This window comes from Bactrocera dorsalis, chromosome 2, assembly GCF_023373825.1.
Source record: "Bactrocera dorsalis isolate Fly_Bdor chromosome 2, ASM2337382v1, whole genome shotgun sequence".
Lineage (NCBI taxonomy): Eukaryota > Metazoa > Arthropoda > Insecta > Diptera > Tephritidae > Bactrocera > Bactrocera dorsalis.
Window position 1 is genome coordinate 21,294,684 of NC_064304.1, and position 18,056 is coordinate 21,312,739.

At 35.3% G+C, this 18,056-nt stretch overlaps 1 protein-coding gene across 2 annotated transcripts in view; it reads right to left on the reverse strand.

The window, feature by feature from the left end:
- Positions 1–612: 612 nt before the first annotated feature.
- LOC105229832 (uncharacterized) overlaps positions 613–18,056 on the reverse strand; it is a 92,475-nt gene continuing 75,031 nt past the window's right edge. For both annotated transcript variants that reach the window (XM_011210298.3, XM_011210299.3), the window contains 6 exons: positions 16,300–16,460; positions 14,970–15,171; positions 14,323–14,574; positions 12,537–13,486; positions 12,178–12,426; positions 613–2,898 (listed from right to left, as the gene is read on the reverse strand). In XM_011210298.3, coding sequence (XP_011208600.2) covers positions 2,615–2,898; positions 12,178–12,426; positions 12,537–13,486; positions 14,323–14,574; positions 14,970–15,171; positions 16,300–16,460 — 2,098 coding nt within the window. In that variant the 3' untranslated portion in view covers positions 613–2,614. The remainder of the gene's footprint in view (positions 2,899–12,177; positions 12,427–12,536; positions 13,487–14,322; positions 14,575–14,969; positions 15,172–16,299; positions 16,461–18,056) is intronic.

Below are 18,056 nucleotides of genomic sequence, written 5' to 3' on the forward strand. Positions count from 1 at the left end.
AGCCTTTTTTGAGGTGCATAACCTTTGGTGAGGTCAATGATCCTATTGTTTACGTTTAGTGAAGTCAACAACCCTTCTGAGGTCAACGACTTATTTGTTTACTTATATCGACATCAAAATCGTTTGGTGTGACCAATGACCCTTTTACTTACCTTTAGCGAGGTCAACAACCTGTTTAAGGGCAATGATCTTTCAGAAGTCAAACAATTTTTCTTACCCTTTACATACGCTTTCAGCTGGATAATTTGGTTAAAAACTTATTTGTTCCCATAGTGGTACTTAAGGGAATGGCATTACTGTATGGCTAAAGGAAATGTGAAGAATTAGTCAACTGCATTCGGCGATTCTGGTCTTCTAGTTTGGTTTCAGCTCCGTTTTCTGGGATTTCGAAAGAAAAATTGTCTTAATGTTGTCCTTCTATTCAAGCCAGTCTAGTTGGAACTCTAGGCTCTAATCCATCGATAATATTCAATTTTTGATACATATCTAGACCAGAATGCAGCAAATAATCTGTTAATGCTTTCCTTCATATTATTAGAAATAAAAAAGCAATTTGAATTTAATTTTTCTGAAATTATTATACGTATTTTGCTTTATTGGTTTCATAGACTTAATCAGTACAATTCGTATAAAAAGACTAAAGCTAAATAGTAACATTTAATTAATGCATTATTAAATGTATTGCGTTAGTTTTATTTTCTTGTCTTTTTTATTTAAATATATTTTTTTTATTTTTGTTTAAATTATTGCAATTCCGCTAAGCAACCTCGTAAATACGTCAAATGGATCCATTTAAGTTAGAATTGTTGCCGCGCTGTTTCTAGCCGGCTCTCCTACTGCTTGCAACACGTGGCTGCTGCTATTATATTTATTTAAATTGCATTTAATTTTTAATTATTTAAAGTGCTTCGTTTAGTAAATTCTACTATAAATAATAATGATCATATGTAAGGTAAAATACAGCTAACTAAAGAGCACCGTAGGCGTAAGCGGCTTGCAAGGCGGTGCGTGTGTGTGTTTCTTATGAAGAAGAGTACAGTTATAAATAATAAATAGCAAAAATAAATAAATAAAATAAATAGAAATAAATAGTTAAGCATATTTTTTTATATTTTTTTATAGCTTTTAGTGAGCGCTCACACATGCTTGTGGGTATTTTTTGGTTGACATCAAAAACTGCTGTTGAGAATTGTTGTTGCTGTGTTGAGGAACCACCTACGTATTTTGATACAAAATTACTTAGGAAATTCGCGCCGTTTTGCTATTGCTTATTGCTGTCTTTAATACTTTTTGACTAAGTGTCAGTTACAGGTGTGTGCATGTATGTGTTTCTATGCATGTGTGTATGCATATATGTATTTCTATGTGTGTGCGTGTGTGTTTGCGCTCATAAAATATGTTGTTGTTGCTTAGAAGCGCAACTGTGCAATAAATATGGAAAGCGCTATGCCCACTCTAACTAACTAACGGTGTAGTGTGCATTAGGCATGTGTTTTCGTTGTTGTTGTTTCTCTCATTTTATTGCCTAATTTTTACATTTTATTAGCCATAAATATGTGTTTACTGCACCTGTGTGTGCAAATTACTAACTTAACTAGCTTGCATTTTACTAAGAAAACAGAATTAGTTTTATATTTTCATTTTATTTGCGTCTTGTTAACATAGAATTCTTTTTAAATAATTTCTTCTCCTTTGCTTTGCTCACAATGCGCAGTCCTAAGCAGCGATCTCAGCTTGAAACGTTCACCAACGAACCAACAGCATTCGTGTATGCGTAAATTAGTGTGTGTGTGAGTGTTTGTGTGTGTATTTGTAGTCTTCAGTCTAACGGTTCATTAGTTTTTATAGTCACTCGTTTGTTGTTGGTCGGTTCGTGCGCTTACGGCTGTCGGAAATCGCCGTTAGAAGCGCGCATACGCTGGCATTTCACTACTGTCGAATAGGTAATTCTCACCCGCCTTAACTAAGTTAGCTTAAATTAAAGTAAATTTATTTCTATAATTTTTTTTAAGTGCTAAGCAAGTTTTGCCATTAGTTTACTAGTTTGGATAGATATGCGTGGTTTGGGGGGAAAAAAGTGAAATAATAATTTCTCAAAATTTCTACTTTTGACTTTTGCGTGTGCTTACTTTAACCCCCACAAATGCTATGAAGTCGGAAAAGTCTTGATTTTTCTTTTCTAAATATAAAACTACTTTACTTAGAACTAAAATATGCTACTAACGGTATATAAAAAGTAATTTTTTTGCGCAAGTTTTGCCAGTTTTCTTTCCATTAATTTCCATTTTTTTCGGTATAAAAGTAAAAAAAAGTGAAGCCTATAATATAGATAAGGACAACTAACGCCTAAGCCTCGAACATCTTGTGATTTTATATATAATATATGTGTGAACATATATCTTATATATGTGTGCGTGTGTGTATTTTTGCTCTATATAATGCCATGTGTGTGTGTACATGTGTAACGCTTTGCGTTTGTTCGTGTGCATGTCTGTATGTATGTCCTGTATTTTGTTGCTGTTTTTTTCTCTTTTGTTTCTAGTGTAATTTTATGCATAGTTAATTGTGTGGAATACTTTTAGCGTCTCCCACCCGCCGTTCCATCAGTATGTCTTCAATATTGCTGTCCATAACGTCCCGTCATGCCGCTGTCGTAGAGCTTGCCCAACGTGTCGCTGGCATTGCTGGAGCCCGAGTGCGAGGCCACAGTGACGCCGCCGCAGTGTGAACCGCTCGCTTGGCCGTAGACCATAGTGGGTGCGCCATAGTTGACGGCGGCCGCTGCCGATTCGTGTTGGTACAGGTAGCGTTCCTTCTTCGAGCGCTTCTGCACGGTCTTCCAGATGATGAAGATGGTGAATTGGGCTAGCAGGAACAGTGCGCCGGCCACAATGAGACCTGTGAATGCATGTTGAAAGAGGAGAAGAGAAAGAGAGAGAGATACAAATTAGTGGTTGCTTGGCGTGATAAACAATAATTATTTAGGTAATTATTTTTATTAGTTAATTATTAAACAAAAACAAATTAATAATTCATATTTTTATAAAAAAAATTATTTAATTAAAAAAATTAAAATCTAAAATTTTTAATTCAAATCATAAAACTTTATATACATATAAAATTATAATATTAATTAATTAATACTTTTAAATTTTACTAAAACCAATTAATTTAATTAAAAAATAGTTATAAAATATAAACGATTATATGAAATAAAAATTGACAAAAATATATTTTATTAGATTTTAATTTATAAAATTTAATTAAAAACTTAATTTAATTAAACAAATTTGTTTTAGTAAAAATGTTTTAAATAAAATGTAAATTTTAATAAAATAAATAATTTAATAAATTTAAATTATAATAAAAAATTGCAAAATAACTTTTTTTAATTAAAAAATTCACATTTCCTTAATTACATTTCTTTTTTTTTATAAAATTAAGTAAATTAAAAAGTTAAAAACATATTTGAAGTAAAAAAAAAATAATAAAAAACAAAAAAATTTCAAATATTTGTTTTTTTTTTATAATTAATAATTCTTTAAAAAAAATTGAGCTTAAAAAAATTAAAAATATATAAAATTACATTTTTCATAAAAACAATATTTTCATATTAGATATTTTTTTCGATTCATTGCAAAAATCTGTAATTAAATTTTCTCGAACAAAATCAAAGAATATAAAATTCAAGCATCTACTGCCAATAACCGTCTTTCCGATCCCGTTTTTCCTAAAACTCACTTTTTCTCATAAACCGCCAAATTTGTAAGCTCTAAATCACACCATTACTAATAGGTGGCAACCTTTTGCTTTCTTTAGTGTAAAACTTAGACAACATTCACTTTTCGTTTGCAAATAATTAAAGCCACAAATTTTAATTTTCGCCAAAATAAAACACCGTTACTTTCTAATTCCCTAGCCATAAAGACATAAAAGCCTCTGGAATACATACGTATGTATGTATATACACTCATACATGCAGCATATTCATTTGTAATGCTTTTAACCAAAACAAGCGCCCAAAGCATGAAATGTTGCATCACCAATGGCTGTGTCATTCATTTGTGCTCACCAAATGTTCTGCACCGCAACGAGTTCAATAGTTCCCAAATTGCATATTTACTAGCGCGATAAAAGAACTAAAATCTGTTTACGCTGCTAAATGGTAATTTTGCGCATAGCTGCTCATGAGATTGAATTTTATCAACGGTACTTTATTTTTGTTGCGCTCGTAATTCAAGCCGGAAATTTGTGGATTCGATATAGTTGAGTAACGTTCATTCGCAATTGATAAGTATAACGGTATGGAAACTTAGTAGCCATTATGGCATTTCTAGGTAGATTTGCTGTAAGCTTTTTTTGAAATCAGTGATAATTTTTACGTTTATTTGCTTCCTGGTTTCTTATTTTGACACTATCATTGAGAATTCCTAATTGGACTAAGACTAAAATGTTATAGAATTTCATTGAGCAAAAAATTGCTTTCGGAATAAGCTTTTAAAGAAATGAAAGCTTTCAGAGCTTTTACATTAAAGGTCTTGAAATCACGAAAACTTTCCAAAAACTGATTTTTGTAAAATAATTTTTGCAAAAAAAGCTTTTAAAGCGCAAAAGCTTTTAGGGCTTTCATATATAACATATCTTTTTATAATAAGCTTTCAAATAAATGAAAGCTTTCACAGCTTTTAGATTAAAGCTATTGAAATCGTGAAAAAGTATCAAAAACTAATTTTTGTAATGTTTTTTTTTCAGAAAAAGCTTTGAAAGGAGTAAAAGCTTCTAAGGATTGCACATATAAATTCTTGGAATCGTTAAAATCTAATAACTTTTGTTGTTTCTTTTGTCAAATTACAAAGTTATATCAAACTATTCAACATTTTACTCAAAAGCTTCTGAGGTTGCAAAAATAATTGTATGGTATGAGCTTGCAACGACTTAAAGTGACTTTTTTAAGTACAGATGCGAGCTTTTCTTTAAAATTTTTAACAGTAATTAGTTAACTAAAAAGCTTTTCTCTGTATATTTAAAAACAACTTTTTCAAATTTTCAAAAGCTTTTGACATAAACATTATTTTTGATATATTGAATGTGTTAAATAAGCTTTAAAAGTTTTTAAGCCGAGATATTAGTGTTTAAAGTAAATAGACATTTTATTTCACTGAGCTTTTGACATCTTTGGAAGCTAAAAAAAGCTTTCAAGTTATTTTAGCTTAACTATTTTCGGAAAGTTTTAATAAGATTTTGTTTAAGTGAAATTCTGAGATTGGCTTTTCCATATAGCTGAGCTTTTACTATTATGGAGCGCAATTCATGCCTTGTTTGTCTGGTTTACTGATTTTAATTAATTTCGTAAAGAACTGAGGGGTACTAAAACAATTTTTGAAGTGACTACGTGACGATTATAAGCGCACCTGTCGCAGCTTTTGCTAAATAAGCTTTAACTTTGACATTTTGAAAGCTCATTAGACACTTTGGAAGCTCATTTGACTTTTTGGAAGCACCTTAAGCTATAACTCATAAAACTACGGTCAAATGTAAGCATGTGAAGAACTTTCACTAAAATATAGGAAAGCTCACAAAAAGTCTCAAACTCCTTTTCATATCACTTACTAACATTCTGGTTAACAGCAAGCAACTGTTCATTTTTGCAAAAGTATTTCCGTCACTCAATGCCATATTTGACAACACTTTTCAATACAAAAACACGAAAGTAATAATGCAAGAATCCAAGTAAAACTGGGACGCCCTCAATATAACGAGACCGCCAACACCGACTGAGTATGTCATTGAAAAAGCAAAAACAACATCAACATCCTTACATGTGCCACACAGACCTGCGAATGCGCATACTTTGCACACAATTGGCATGCCACAACCAGAGAAATGCCAACGCAAACATAGACACATGTGAAAATGGAGTCAACTAAGCGCCGCCTCTGCTGACCAAAAGTTTCAATTATAATAGCAAGCGCTGCAGTGACAACAATGCGCTTGTTGTGCGCCATTAGCTGTTGCCGAGTACTGGGTGCCTATGAGAATGCAATTCATGCCACTTAAGCCGCCGCTGACCAAAAACTATGACAAAACGCATTTGCCACAAAAGAGCTGCGCCGCTGCCAAGGTTACTTTCTATTGTTCGTTGACTGTTGCCTGTGTACGCAGCGCTCGCGCATGCAGCGTGTATTGCGTTCAAGTTGACTGTGTAGAAAACGGGCGTAAACGCGCTAGTCAGCGCATGCGTGTGTCGCTAACGATGCGACCGCAACGGACAGTGGGCCGATAGGCTGGTGTTTGACAGCGCTGACAGCTTCACTCAGCACACTCGCTCACTTGTTCATGTCTCAGCCCAAATCGATTCTTGCAGGTGACACAGAAACACACACACACACACACGTACATGAAGTCAGCGCGAGCAAAGGAAAAGCGGTGAAAGTGGCTGCCGCACTGTGGTGAATAGTGACCGAAAAAGTAATTTCGAAAATTAGAAAAAAATGCAGTGAAATGATGGCACAGTGCACTTCAAATAAAACGAAAATCTAATTGCAGATCAAGTGTACACAACGAAAGAGCATCTTCAAGTCCGTTTCACTCGCACACGGTGCGCTTGGGGAGCGCGGCCGACAGTACGCTGAGCGCGGCATGATGAATGGGCGTATTGAAGCGTCTCGAAAACGCCACTAAGCGATACCATTTCTCATGCTACAAAGTGTGCGGCAATGTAAATTGTGCTTTTGTTGTTGCAACAAATTAAACAATCTAAGTAGTTTTTGTGGTCGGCGCGATGAGTTGCAAGTAATAAGCATGCCACAATTGCACAAAACAGCAGTGGCAGCAAGATATTTAACAAATTTGTACGTAGATAAAAAAGCATGCGTAAATAAAGAGGTAAACAAACAAATAAACAGTTATGCGCCGCCAAAACGCAGCACTCAGCGTCTCACTAACGCTTGTATATACACAGTCGCACTGCTAGCGCGTCGCTTTCGTGGCAATAAATTTCACTTATTTCGGCGGTCACACTCGCATTCTGAATGCCACTGCCGTCTGCGTGTTTGTGTGCGCGCGCGCTTGTGTTGCGTGCGCCCCGCTGCCAGCGCCGCTTGATTGCTGCGCGTACTCCTCGAATCGTCACTAAATGTTTGTTGCGTTCTATCTTTCATCTGCTTAACTTTGCGGCCGGAATGTCGCTGTCACTGCTACGCGCTTGCGCACTGCCATCCATCTACATTTAGTGGCATGCAGCCGCGTTGGCTTGTTGCCGCATGATTTAAGCTTGCTTCCCCACAAATTTATTTATTTGCTAACATTTATAACTTTAATTTCTCTTTTGCTTACGCGCATACAAATGTGCATATTTATTTATAACTGCGCTCGTACTATTGTGTGTGTGTGCGCATGCGCGGCTGCCTTGTTCTTGTTTTCAAATATTTGTTTGCGGTTTCTGCTTTTGGGTGCGCTTGCTCGCTTCTGACTGATTTTCATAAATTGTTTGTACTGACTTTTATTTCCTGTCGAATCTATTGCTCGCTTACATACATATATACATACATGTATATATAAGTATGTGTGTGTATATGCATGCTATGTCTGCTTACTGTTTAAGTAGTACAAATCTGGGTGGCAAATGCATTTGCTGCGGTTTCTGTTTTCTCGGAAACTACTATTTTTGACAGCGCCATTTGTGGTCGCGCGTATTCGGTTAACTGTGCATTAGAATGCAATGGTAATTACTCTGTTGGTTGACGCAAGTAATGAGGTCAAAGTGAATGCTAATCTTTTTGAAAATGCTGGCCATTATGAAAAGTTGAAAATGAATTTGGTTAAGCAGATTTTATAAAAAAGTAAAAAAAAAGTTTGGTTTTAATTAATTTTGTCTAATAAGATAAAATATAAAGCGTTAATTTTACAAGAAAAATTTGAATTTGTCTCAAAAAATTTAAGGAGTATGTTTTTAATTAATTGAAAATAAAAAACTAGAATTCTGTTTGAATCGGAAATTATAACAAAAAATTAAAAAGAAATTTATATTGAAAATAAAATTTAATTAAGGAATTCGTATTTTCAATTAAAAATTTTATTAATTATAATTTAACTTATTAATTAAATTTTTAATTTATTTTAAATTAATTAATAAAATCAAATGATAATTAGTAAATTAAATTAATTAGTGAAAATTTTAACTGCAAATAATTTTAGTTTATTTTAAATTTAATTAAGGGATTCGTATTTTCGAGTAAAAATTTTATTAAGTAATTTAATTTATTAATTTAATTTTTTTACAATTAATTAATTAAATTAAATGGTAATTAGTAAATTAAATTAATTAATGAAAATTTTACCTGCAAATAATTTTAATTTATTTTAAATTAGTTTATTTAATTAAACGTTAATACAAAATTAAATTAATTATATAAATAATTTTTTTAATTAAGCAAATTTAAAATAACTTTTTATATAAATTAAGTATATTATAATATTTAAGGTATTTTTTTATTTCCAAGTCAAAATTAAATAAATTAAATTTTTTAATGAAGCTATTTTAAAATTATTGTTTTATATAAAAAATTATAAAATATCATTTAGTTATGTAATTTATATAACTGTTATATTTTTCAATATTATCGGACAAATTTAGAAAAATTTTATGAAAATTAAAAGTTTTTCTAAAATTATTAAAAAATTAAAATTTTTTTTGTAATATAAAATTTAATCTCTTTTTACGAACTTTAATTAGTAATTTCAGTTAAGTAAAATAAAAAGATAAAAATTGATTTTGTAAAAGCCAGAATTCTCTTGAATCAAAAAATATAAAAAATTAAAAAAAGTAGATTGAAAAAAATAAGGAATTCGTTAATTAAAGTAAATTAATTAAATGAAATAATTTTTAATATTAATTATTTTGAAAATAATTTAAAAATTGATTTTATAAAAACCAGAATTCTCTTGAATCAAACAATATAAAAAATTAAAAAAAAATAGATTGGAAAAATTAAGGAATTCGGTAATTAAATTAAATTAATTAAATAAAATAATTTTTTTAATTAATTAGTTTGAAAATAATTTTTGTGTGAAATCAAATTTATTTTTTTATTTATTTGCGAACGAAAATTAATTTAATTAAATTTTTTTTAATTTTAATAATAATTAATTTCGGTTAAGATAAATAAAAATATAATTTTTTAAGTTTTCCCATTTCAATTTTAGGAACTTTAAAGTGCACGAAACATGTTTGGAAATTAAATAAAAAAAAATTATATAAATTCAAAAATTCAAATAAAAATATTTTTTAGTAAAATTAAAAAAAAAAAATTATAAACAAATTTATGATGTCAAAATAAATTTAAAAAAATGTTTTATAAAATCAAAATAAAATTTATAAAAAAAAACTATATAAAATTCTAAAAAAAAATTGATGATCAAAAATATTTTTTACTTATATTTCAAAAATTTGTATTAATACAAATAAAAAAATTGAACTTCATTAAAAAGTGCTGTTAAGTGTTATATTGTCAATTCTGTTAAATTCTCTTACAAAGATTTTTAATTCAGCGTATATATATATATATTTTTTTTTGTAATTAGTTAATGATTTTAATTTTTTTCATATTTTTTTATTTTTAATTTTCTAGCTCTTTTTATTTTTCTCATAATTATTTAATTTTTCTTATATTACTCACTGCTTTCTTCCGTAGAACCACAGAAATTTGCTACTACACTGCAAAAAACACATACTATATCTACAAACATATAAATTGTGTATGCCTTAAGGTGCGCCAACTACCTTGCGGTACTTTCGAAAATTATAAAATAATTTTTTAGTGCGAGTACATAAGGTAGAAGAAGCATAAGGAAGCGCACATCTTTTACGCCGCTTTTCATAAATTTCACATAAAGGCTTGTGGTTTATTGCGAAATAATGTGAGAAATGCTACAATTTTCAGTTCACAAGTACCGTAGACTGAGCCTTGTGAACCCCACTAATTAACGGTATTTTACGCCATTTATTAACCCGTTAACCTGCTTCTACTTGACCTATCGTTTATTGCGGAACAAGGCGATAAGTGCCAATGACTACTCATGAGCGAAAAACAAAGCAGCAATACAACAAAAGCAATGCACTCCCTGAGCATATATAAAAAGCGTTCGGCGCAACATGTGCAACAATCAACAACAGCAAGAACACATAATATTTATAGTCGAAGGATCGGCACACTTTCGCGGCGAGCAATGAGAAAAATAATATAAAAAAATTAACAACAAAAATAAAAATACATAAAGCGCCGACTAAAAGTAAGAAAAACCGTTGAAAAATTATATGCAACATAAACATTAGCAACAATTGTAACAGCGCAACATGTTGCTTGAGCAGGCGCACTGCCACCCCAAGCGGCAGCTAAAATGGGGCAATAAGAATTTGTGTTAGGAGTAAGAAAATAAAAATATATGTGAAAGACGTGTAAAAAGGCAACCGAACAAAGCGCATGTTGTGTTGCCAACTATAAAAAAATGCTCCCAATCGGTGCGCTGCCCGCGCACAGCAGGACAGACAGCGACACATGCATGCACATTAGCAAACGTGCGCAACAGGTGGTGTTGCATGCTTCAACTATTTTTAAACTTCTTATTTTAGTTCATGCAACAGCACATTTGCTGATGCGCGTTCGCTTCTGTTGGCAACGCTGCTGGAGCGCTTGGCAACAGCAGTATTGCGCTACCACACTGGCCTACCGTATTGACTGCCGCGCGGCGTCGCAGCGTTGCAGCAGGCACACAGACAGACTGGCGAGCTGAAGCGCACAGCGCTATTTCTGTTGTTGTTGTTGTGTGCAACATTTGTACGACTCACGGCGCACGTTGTCACGACACTTTGGCGTGCAAATTCTTGCGCTAAACATGAGTGGAAGAAGCAGCAGCAGAGCGGCAGCAGAAATTAGCACAAATATCTCGCGCGCGCCGGCGTTGATGGAGTCGCCGAATGTTTTCGCCCGCGAAATGGAAAATTGGAAATAACCGCGAAAAAAACTGTAAAATAACTGTGGCAAAGTTGAAGTGACGCGCATTGAACCACTGACCTGCTCGTGAGGAGGCATGCCACTGCACTGATTTGGCGCAGAGTGTAACGAATGCGCACAGCCGATGTTGCTAATGAAGCGGGCGCTGGGGCAAGAAATTGCGGTACAGTAAATGAAATGCTTACAACAAACAAATGAAACAGCATGCAACCACTGACTGAGGTCACTGAACGCACACCCAGAGACCTATATATTGGCAACAGCAATTGCAGGAAGCGCAAGTAGCCGCCGTGTGACACGGTGAAGCGCTGTAAAGCGCGCGCCATGACACAGCATGTGGCACGAACGTATATACAATATAAGCATATATAACGAATGATAACTTAATGTCTGTGAATACAATTGCGCCAGCTCACCGCAGGCCTGCCAATAAAAATCCAATAATTTTCGTTGGTTTGAACGGGCGGCGCAGCGCATAACACCGATTGCCTGGCGTAATTGATTCATTATCGTTGCCGCAAAGCCATAGAGTTGCACAGGCGCGCAATCAATGCGCTACCGCAGCCGCTGATGCCAATGCGCTGATGTGGCATTGAAAATGTGCGCGGCGAAATGCAAATTTTTTCGGTTGCCAATTTATGGCTGCCGCCAGTGCCACCACCACAATAAGCGCAGCATTGCAATTTGCCACTGTTATTGCAGTTATATGAACGGCACTCTTTTGTCTGCTTGCTGCCGCTTATGCTGCACGTACATAATTCGCTAGTCAATTCGTTGGAGCGCGAGGTTTGACAATGCTTTGGGAAGCGCGTTGGGTAGCGGCGTAGACGCGCGGTGAGCGGCAGCTCATGTCGGATGCCTGTATGCGCGCGCAATTATGTTTATCTGTTTGCAACATTGCCGCGCGCACCGCAAATGCAAAACACATACACAAATCTGGTGAACACATGATGGAGAAGTAATACAAAGCGCGTACGTATCAGAGAAAAATGGCGAAAAATTATTTTGCTAATAATAAAATATGCGACGTGTAATAACGCGGTGATAAATAAATGCGCGCGAAAAATTGCTAAAATAAATAAGCAACCGAAAATAAATTTCCAAATATTTCAATTGCTTATTTCCCAAGAGCGGCACAGGCATGCGCGATAGCGATCGTACTTACCATAACCGTTGAGACAGGTGAGCGCATCCTCGCTAATGCCGGCGTACAGTTTGTGATCGGCGCCCAACGCGTCGGCATCCTCTTGATTGAAGCCAAATTTATCGGTGATTTGAATGGATTGCACCAGCAGTATGTTGTCGTCGGCGGCGGGCTTTTTGTTGTCACTAACATTATTATTGGTTTTGCTGTTGCCACTCACATCGCGTTTCTCACGTTGCGCATGCGCAATTGTGCTCAACAAGAATTCAGCTGGAAGAAGAAAATAGAAAAAATTAATAAAATAAAATTAATAAGCGCTTAAAATTACAATAAATTATCAAACACAAAAACAATAACAATAATTGTTCCGCTCAACTTACCACCATCAGTTCCATTTGCCACCGAACGCCTTCTGCGTCCGTACGACACAAGCGATTTGGCATCAGCGCCGCCCATAACAGCATCCTCATTGTCGCAGATGACAGGCTCACAGCGTGGAATACAGGGTGTGACGAGCGCGCGGAATTGCACCACTTCGGAGGAGGGGAACTTGAAGGCATCGAATTGCGAAACGAGCACTTTGCGATTGGCCGACATTTTCTGTATGGCGCCCATGATGTATTGATCGGTGGGGCAACCGTTGGCATCGATCAGCGTGATCTCAGCATTGTCTGTGCCATCCATAGCGACCAATTCGCGCACGAAAATCTCATAAGGACTGTTCTGTTCGACAATTTCGAAGCGCAACGCCAACGGATCACCAACTTCAGCAATGCGTTTCATGTCGCTGCCATCGCGTGAGGTGATCTTCATGATCACATTCGGTGAGTCGATGATGATCTCTTCGCTGAGTGATGATTCAATTTCGCCGGTAACACCCAAGTCAACATCATTCGAAACCGTCTTATTGGTCAGATCGTATTGACAGGAGACAGCCAAACCTAAATCGGAGGAGGTCACAATCATATCGTGATGCTGAATGACAATATCGTTCATGTAACGGCCATAGGCGCTCTGACGCACATTGCACTCGAGATCGTTGTAGCCCATGCGGAAATCGAATTCGAGTGAGTTGTTTACATTGACCGAGCACGATTTGGGTGAACCCTTAGCGTAGACTTTGCCGTCGAACAGTTTTGAGGTGCGTATTTTGGTGATCATTTCGCCGGAGCGGCATTCAATGGAGACATTGTAGCAGGAGGAGAGTTCATAGGTGGCAGCCTCTGGCACATCCAAGTAGGGGTCGAGCACATCGGTGAGCGTGGCGCGGCTGTGATGCGAGAGACGGCAGACCATATCGCCAGTGTCATTGTAGTCGTATGAGTGGCATCTGAAATAAGTGTAAATATATTTAAAGAGTTTGAATTATTACGTAGCACCAACTTAAATATAGTTTATATTGAGAAAGTTACTTAAAAGATAATGAAGTTTAAGTTTAAAGAAAAAACTTATTTAAGAAAGGAGCTTTAATGGCATTATGTATGAAATGCAGAGTAGAAAGAAAGATTTTTGTGAAAGCTTTTTTTTATATTGCAATCGTAACCAAAGTTTGATACTTCTTATAAAATTTTGCGTAAAAATTGTAGAAAGCTTTCAAAAAGCTTTTTTAGAGCTTTTTCTTAACCTCTTCGTCATTATATGCATTAAAAACTGCTGGTCAAGCTTTCAGTTCCATAAATCATACTTCATGCTGGGTTTAAAAGTTCGTTCAAAGTTTTTGAAAGATTAGCTAATTACAATGTGAACTTATAAAATGTTTCGGAAAGCTTTCACATAAATTTTGATATTAAACAAATTAATGAAGTTTTTGAAATGTGAAGGTAGGAAAAGATATTTTTAGTTATTTATTTACTTTGAAAATCGGTCGGTAGGGAAACATAAATAGTTAGGTAAAGCTTTAAGCTTGAAAAGTTAAGGTAAAGCTTTAAGCTTAAGAAGTTTCCAAAAGCTTAAAACGAGCTCCAGTTCTAATGGCTTTTCAACATAATTTAATAAGTATGGATCTTTCTGCAGAGCTTTGAGCTTAAAACGTTTTCAAGAGCTCAAAATGACTTCGAGTGTTATTCGTTTTTCAACAAAGCTTTATTAATATGGAGCTTTCTATTATGAAAAGCTCTCCCAAATATTATAAGCTAACTGCTTAAAAGAAGTGTGTATATTATTTACCTGTAGGGTGAGTTCAAGCATAAGTCGCGGCACTCATCAATGCTGTTGATATCCTGATACACAGAGTCGACAGTTTTCAAAATTTTGCCAGAGATACGTTTGAATTCGCACAATTTGCTAGGTTCCTCAGCGCAATTATTTTCCAAGTAATCAGCACCATCATAAGGTTCCACATTATTAGCGCCAGTCAGAGTAATACGATCCATATCGGAGAGTTCGCACAAACCAGAGTGACGGTAGAAGTTAGCGGATCTACAAAAAATTATTACAAATCAATAAACTTTCATAAAATTATAAAAAGAAGACTGTCAAAACTTATTTTAAAATAAGATAAAGCAATCAAAAATTAGTTGGACTCAAAAAATTTTTAGATGAAAAACGTCTTGAACAGATAATTACAATTCTAATGAAAGCACTAAAACTACAAAAAAAAGGTGAAAAGCAATTGATGACTTGAGTTTTTCTGCTGATAGACACAAGAAAGCTTGGTACTTGACCCAATTAAGTAACGGCCCAGTACAAAATATACAAACACACTGCACCAATTTTAACTCGTTCAGCCAACAACGACTCATCTATGTATATATTTTTATACTGAGCTGCAAGACCGCACCAACAACGGCCCTCAGCCGGCCGCACACACTTACCTGCAAGTGAATTCAGTTTCGCCCAAGCACAGTTCCAAGCAGTCACGGCGTGAGTAGACAGTCTGGCTAGATTTGACATGCTCCACTAGACGATAACCTTGAACGCGATCAATGCACCAGGCCTTCGAGCAGGGACGCACGCCCAAACAGGATTTCTGTGCGTAGATGGTGAAAACTGGAAACTGCGAACGCGAAAGTGAACCTGCAACAGCGACGAAAATCAAAGCATTAACCAAAAATAGCAAAAAAAAAAAAGAAAACAAAAATAACGCAAAAAAATGTAAACGAGCAAGGCGCACGAGCAAAAATGCGTCACGCACTGTAACGGTAACTGGCGTATTTGCGGCCGTAAGCAGCACGAAATGTCGCTACGCACACGCCCATTCGCTGTGAAGGAACAGGCGTTAAGAAAGAAGCAGCGCGTGGCTGCGAATCGTACGAGCCGGCTGCTGGACAAACTGGCACCTGCCAGCTGCCAACAGCCAATTGCCAACTGGCGTGGCGACAAAGTAGGCGCAAAAATTGTGCGTTCGACCGCGGCCAGCGCGGGCAAGGCGAAAATAAAAATATGCAATCGAAACGAAAAAATGTAAAAAATCAAAACAGCGTTTAGTGGCGCACTACAGGCAAGTTGGCAGCGGTGCGCGCAAGGAAGTGAGGCAGTTTACTGAAGCTGACACAAAACCTGTTGCATGCTGCACGCGGCCACTCATAGCCTGCTGCATGCGGCGCGCGCACTTTCCTCATGTTGACTTGCCGGCGCGGCGTGGCCTGCTGCAGTGGCAGCACATAATTTTATGCGTAAAAAGTAGGTGTGTGCGCGCACGTTGAACGCGTCACCGATTACACAACACCAACCCATGCAATTTACCACAATCAATTTACTACAGTTTAGCGGATGGCGCATAGCGGCCACAAGTCGATACAAATAAGAGTAAACCATTAAAGGCCGAGGCCAAAAATGATTTTTCATTTACAACTCTGTTATGATTTTGCACAACGAGTGCAAAACTGTAGTGCATGCATACTTTTTTGTTGACTTTTGCTTTTGCCTTTGCTTCGCGTCGAAATGTGATAGTTTGCACAAAGCGCCGCTCGGCTATCGATTGCAGTCACAGCGCATTAGCAGCGCGTTGCAAGAATAAAAAAACACATGCAAATACCAGTTTGACGGCCTACAATCGAACGCGTGCACCGCTATGCCACATAAACGCGCACAACGCGACACACATACGGGTTCATGTAAATGGCGCATATTTATCAGTGTTATGACTTTGGCGTTTGCTGCGGCGCGCTTTTCAGCCGCCACAGAATCCGCTTACCCACTTACCTGGCAATACATCAGCGGTGGTTCTAAATAATACACATAGACCGGTCTCGTAATTAACTGCACTGCATGATTCGTTCGCCTGGCATGCCTCCAAGCAATCAGTCAGCATCAGTATGCCGGGCAGCGTGTCAAGCAATTTAGTTGGCGCCGAGAGAACATAACTGCAACAGAGCGAAAGAATATAGTTTAGTTACAAGAAACAAAAGCAAAATACAAAGAAAAAATATATAAAAAAGAAACAGCGTATGTCATAAAGTGGGTTGGGCGGCAAAACTCACAAAAGCCAAGTTTGAAAATGTGTGCAGCATGAGAAATGTTAGTCAATGGCAACAGAAACACAACTTAAATGAATAAATATCAATTGTGAATATATTCTGAAGTAACGGTAGACCCATTTGACGTGTGTCACATTATTGATATACTTTTATTTTATTTGTATATCGTTGGTCTTATTTCGTAGTTTAGGTAAAGTTGCTTTTACTGACCCTTGAGTCAAAAGTATTGCTTAACTTACTGTACTAACTTACTTGTAACTCAAAAATAGTTTCAAATATCTTTTCAAATCGCCTTCGTAATTAAATGCTACCCTAAGTGAAGACTACATTTTCTGTAGAGTTTTTAACAATATGTAAAACATTGCCTACCTTTGGGCATATTAGTACCTACTCTATCCAAGTCGCAATACTTTTAAACGGATACGTATGCTAACAGATACAACTTTTAATTTTTAGATATATTTGCAAGAAAAGATTCTGTGCTTTACTATGAAAAAATAAAGATACTGTTTAGTTTACTGCATTGTAACTCAAAAATGGTTTTGAAAATCTTTTAAAGGATCTTTTAGTTATTTATTTACCTCCTCTTTTCTTCATTTTTAAACGTTGTCCTAAATGTTGCCTACATTTTCGGTGCAATTTTCGGCAATTTATTAATTGTTGCCTACCTTCAGGCACACTAATACATATTTCATCCAAGTCGCACTCCTTTTCTCCTCATTTGAATGCTATACGACTCAAATTATAATTTTGAATTAATTTATAAGTTAATGTTTTTTGCTGTAGTACCAAAAATTAATGAAACTGTTATTAAAAACTAGTTTTAGTTTAATTTCAAATAATTTAAATTGAGATGCCCAAAAAAAATCTTGCTTTTTCCTGGGTAATTTTGGGCACTGATAGTTTGATGTTTTTCCCAGACAAAGTTTTTAGGAAACCAGTGCACAGAAGTTTTAAAAAATCGTATAAAATTCTATAGATATGTGTGTGCGAATTATTGGGAGCTATACAAAACATACGGAAGTTCGCTTTAATGTCATACATTAATTGTCTGCCCTCAAGTAGTTAGTTTGTAGTATTTGTAAAGCTCCCCTCTCCAGTTAATTCATATGTATGTATATATATTTATAATATACCCAAATATAATTAATGCAAGAAATGAGTGCAAAAGATTACTTTACATTACTGTATTCCTAAGCGTGCTTATTAAGTATTTTCATTGCCACTTAACTGCAACAATCTCAGCTCCAATTGTATATCTGTATGATTAACCTAAAACTTTTCATTGCATAATTATAATAACAACATTAAAATATTTCATTAATTCATTGTGAGTGAATTTTCAGTTTAGTGAAAACATTTTAATATAAAATGGAATAATAGAGTACAGAAAATATTAAAGATAACTAAAATAATTAGATAGCTGTAAATATGTGTACTGGTGCTTTACCGGAAATCTAAGAAATGAACTGTGAGAATAAT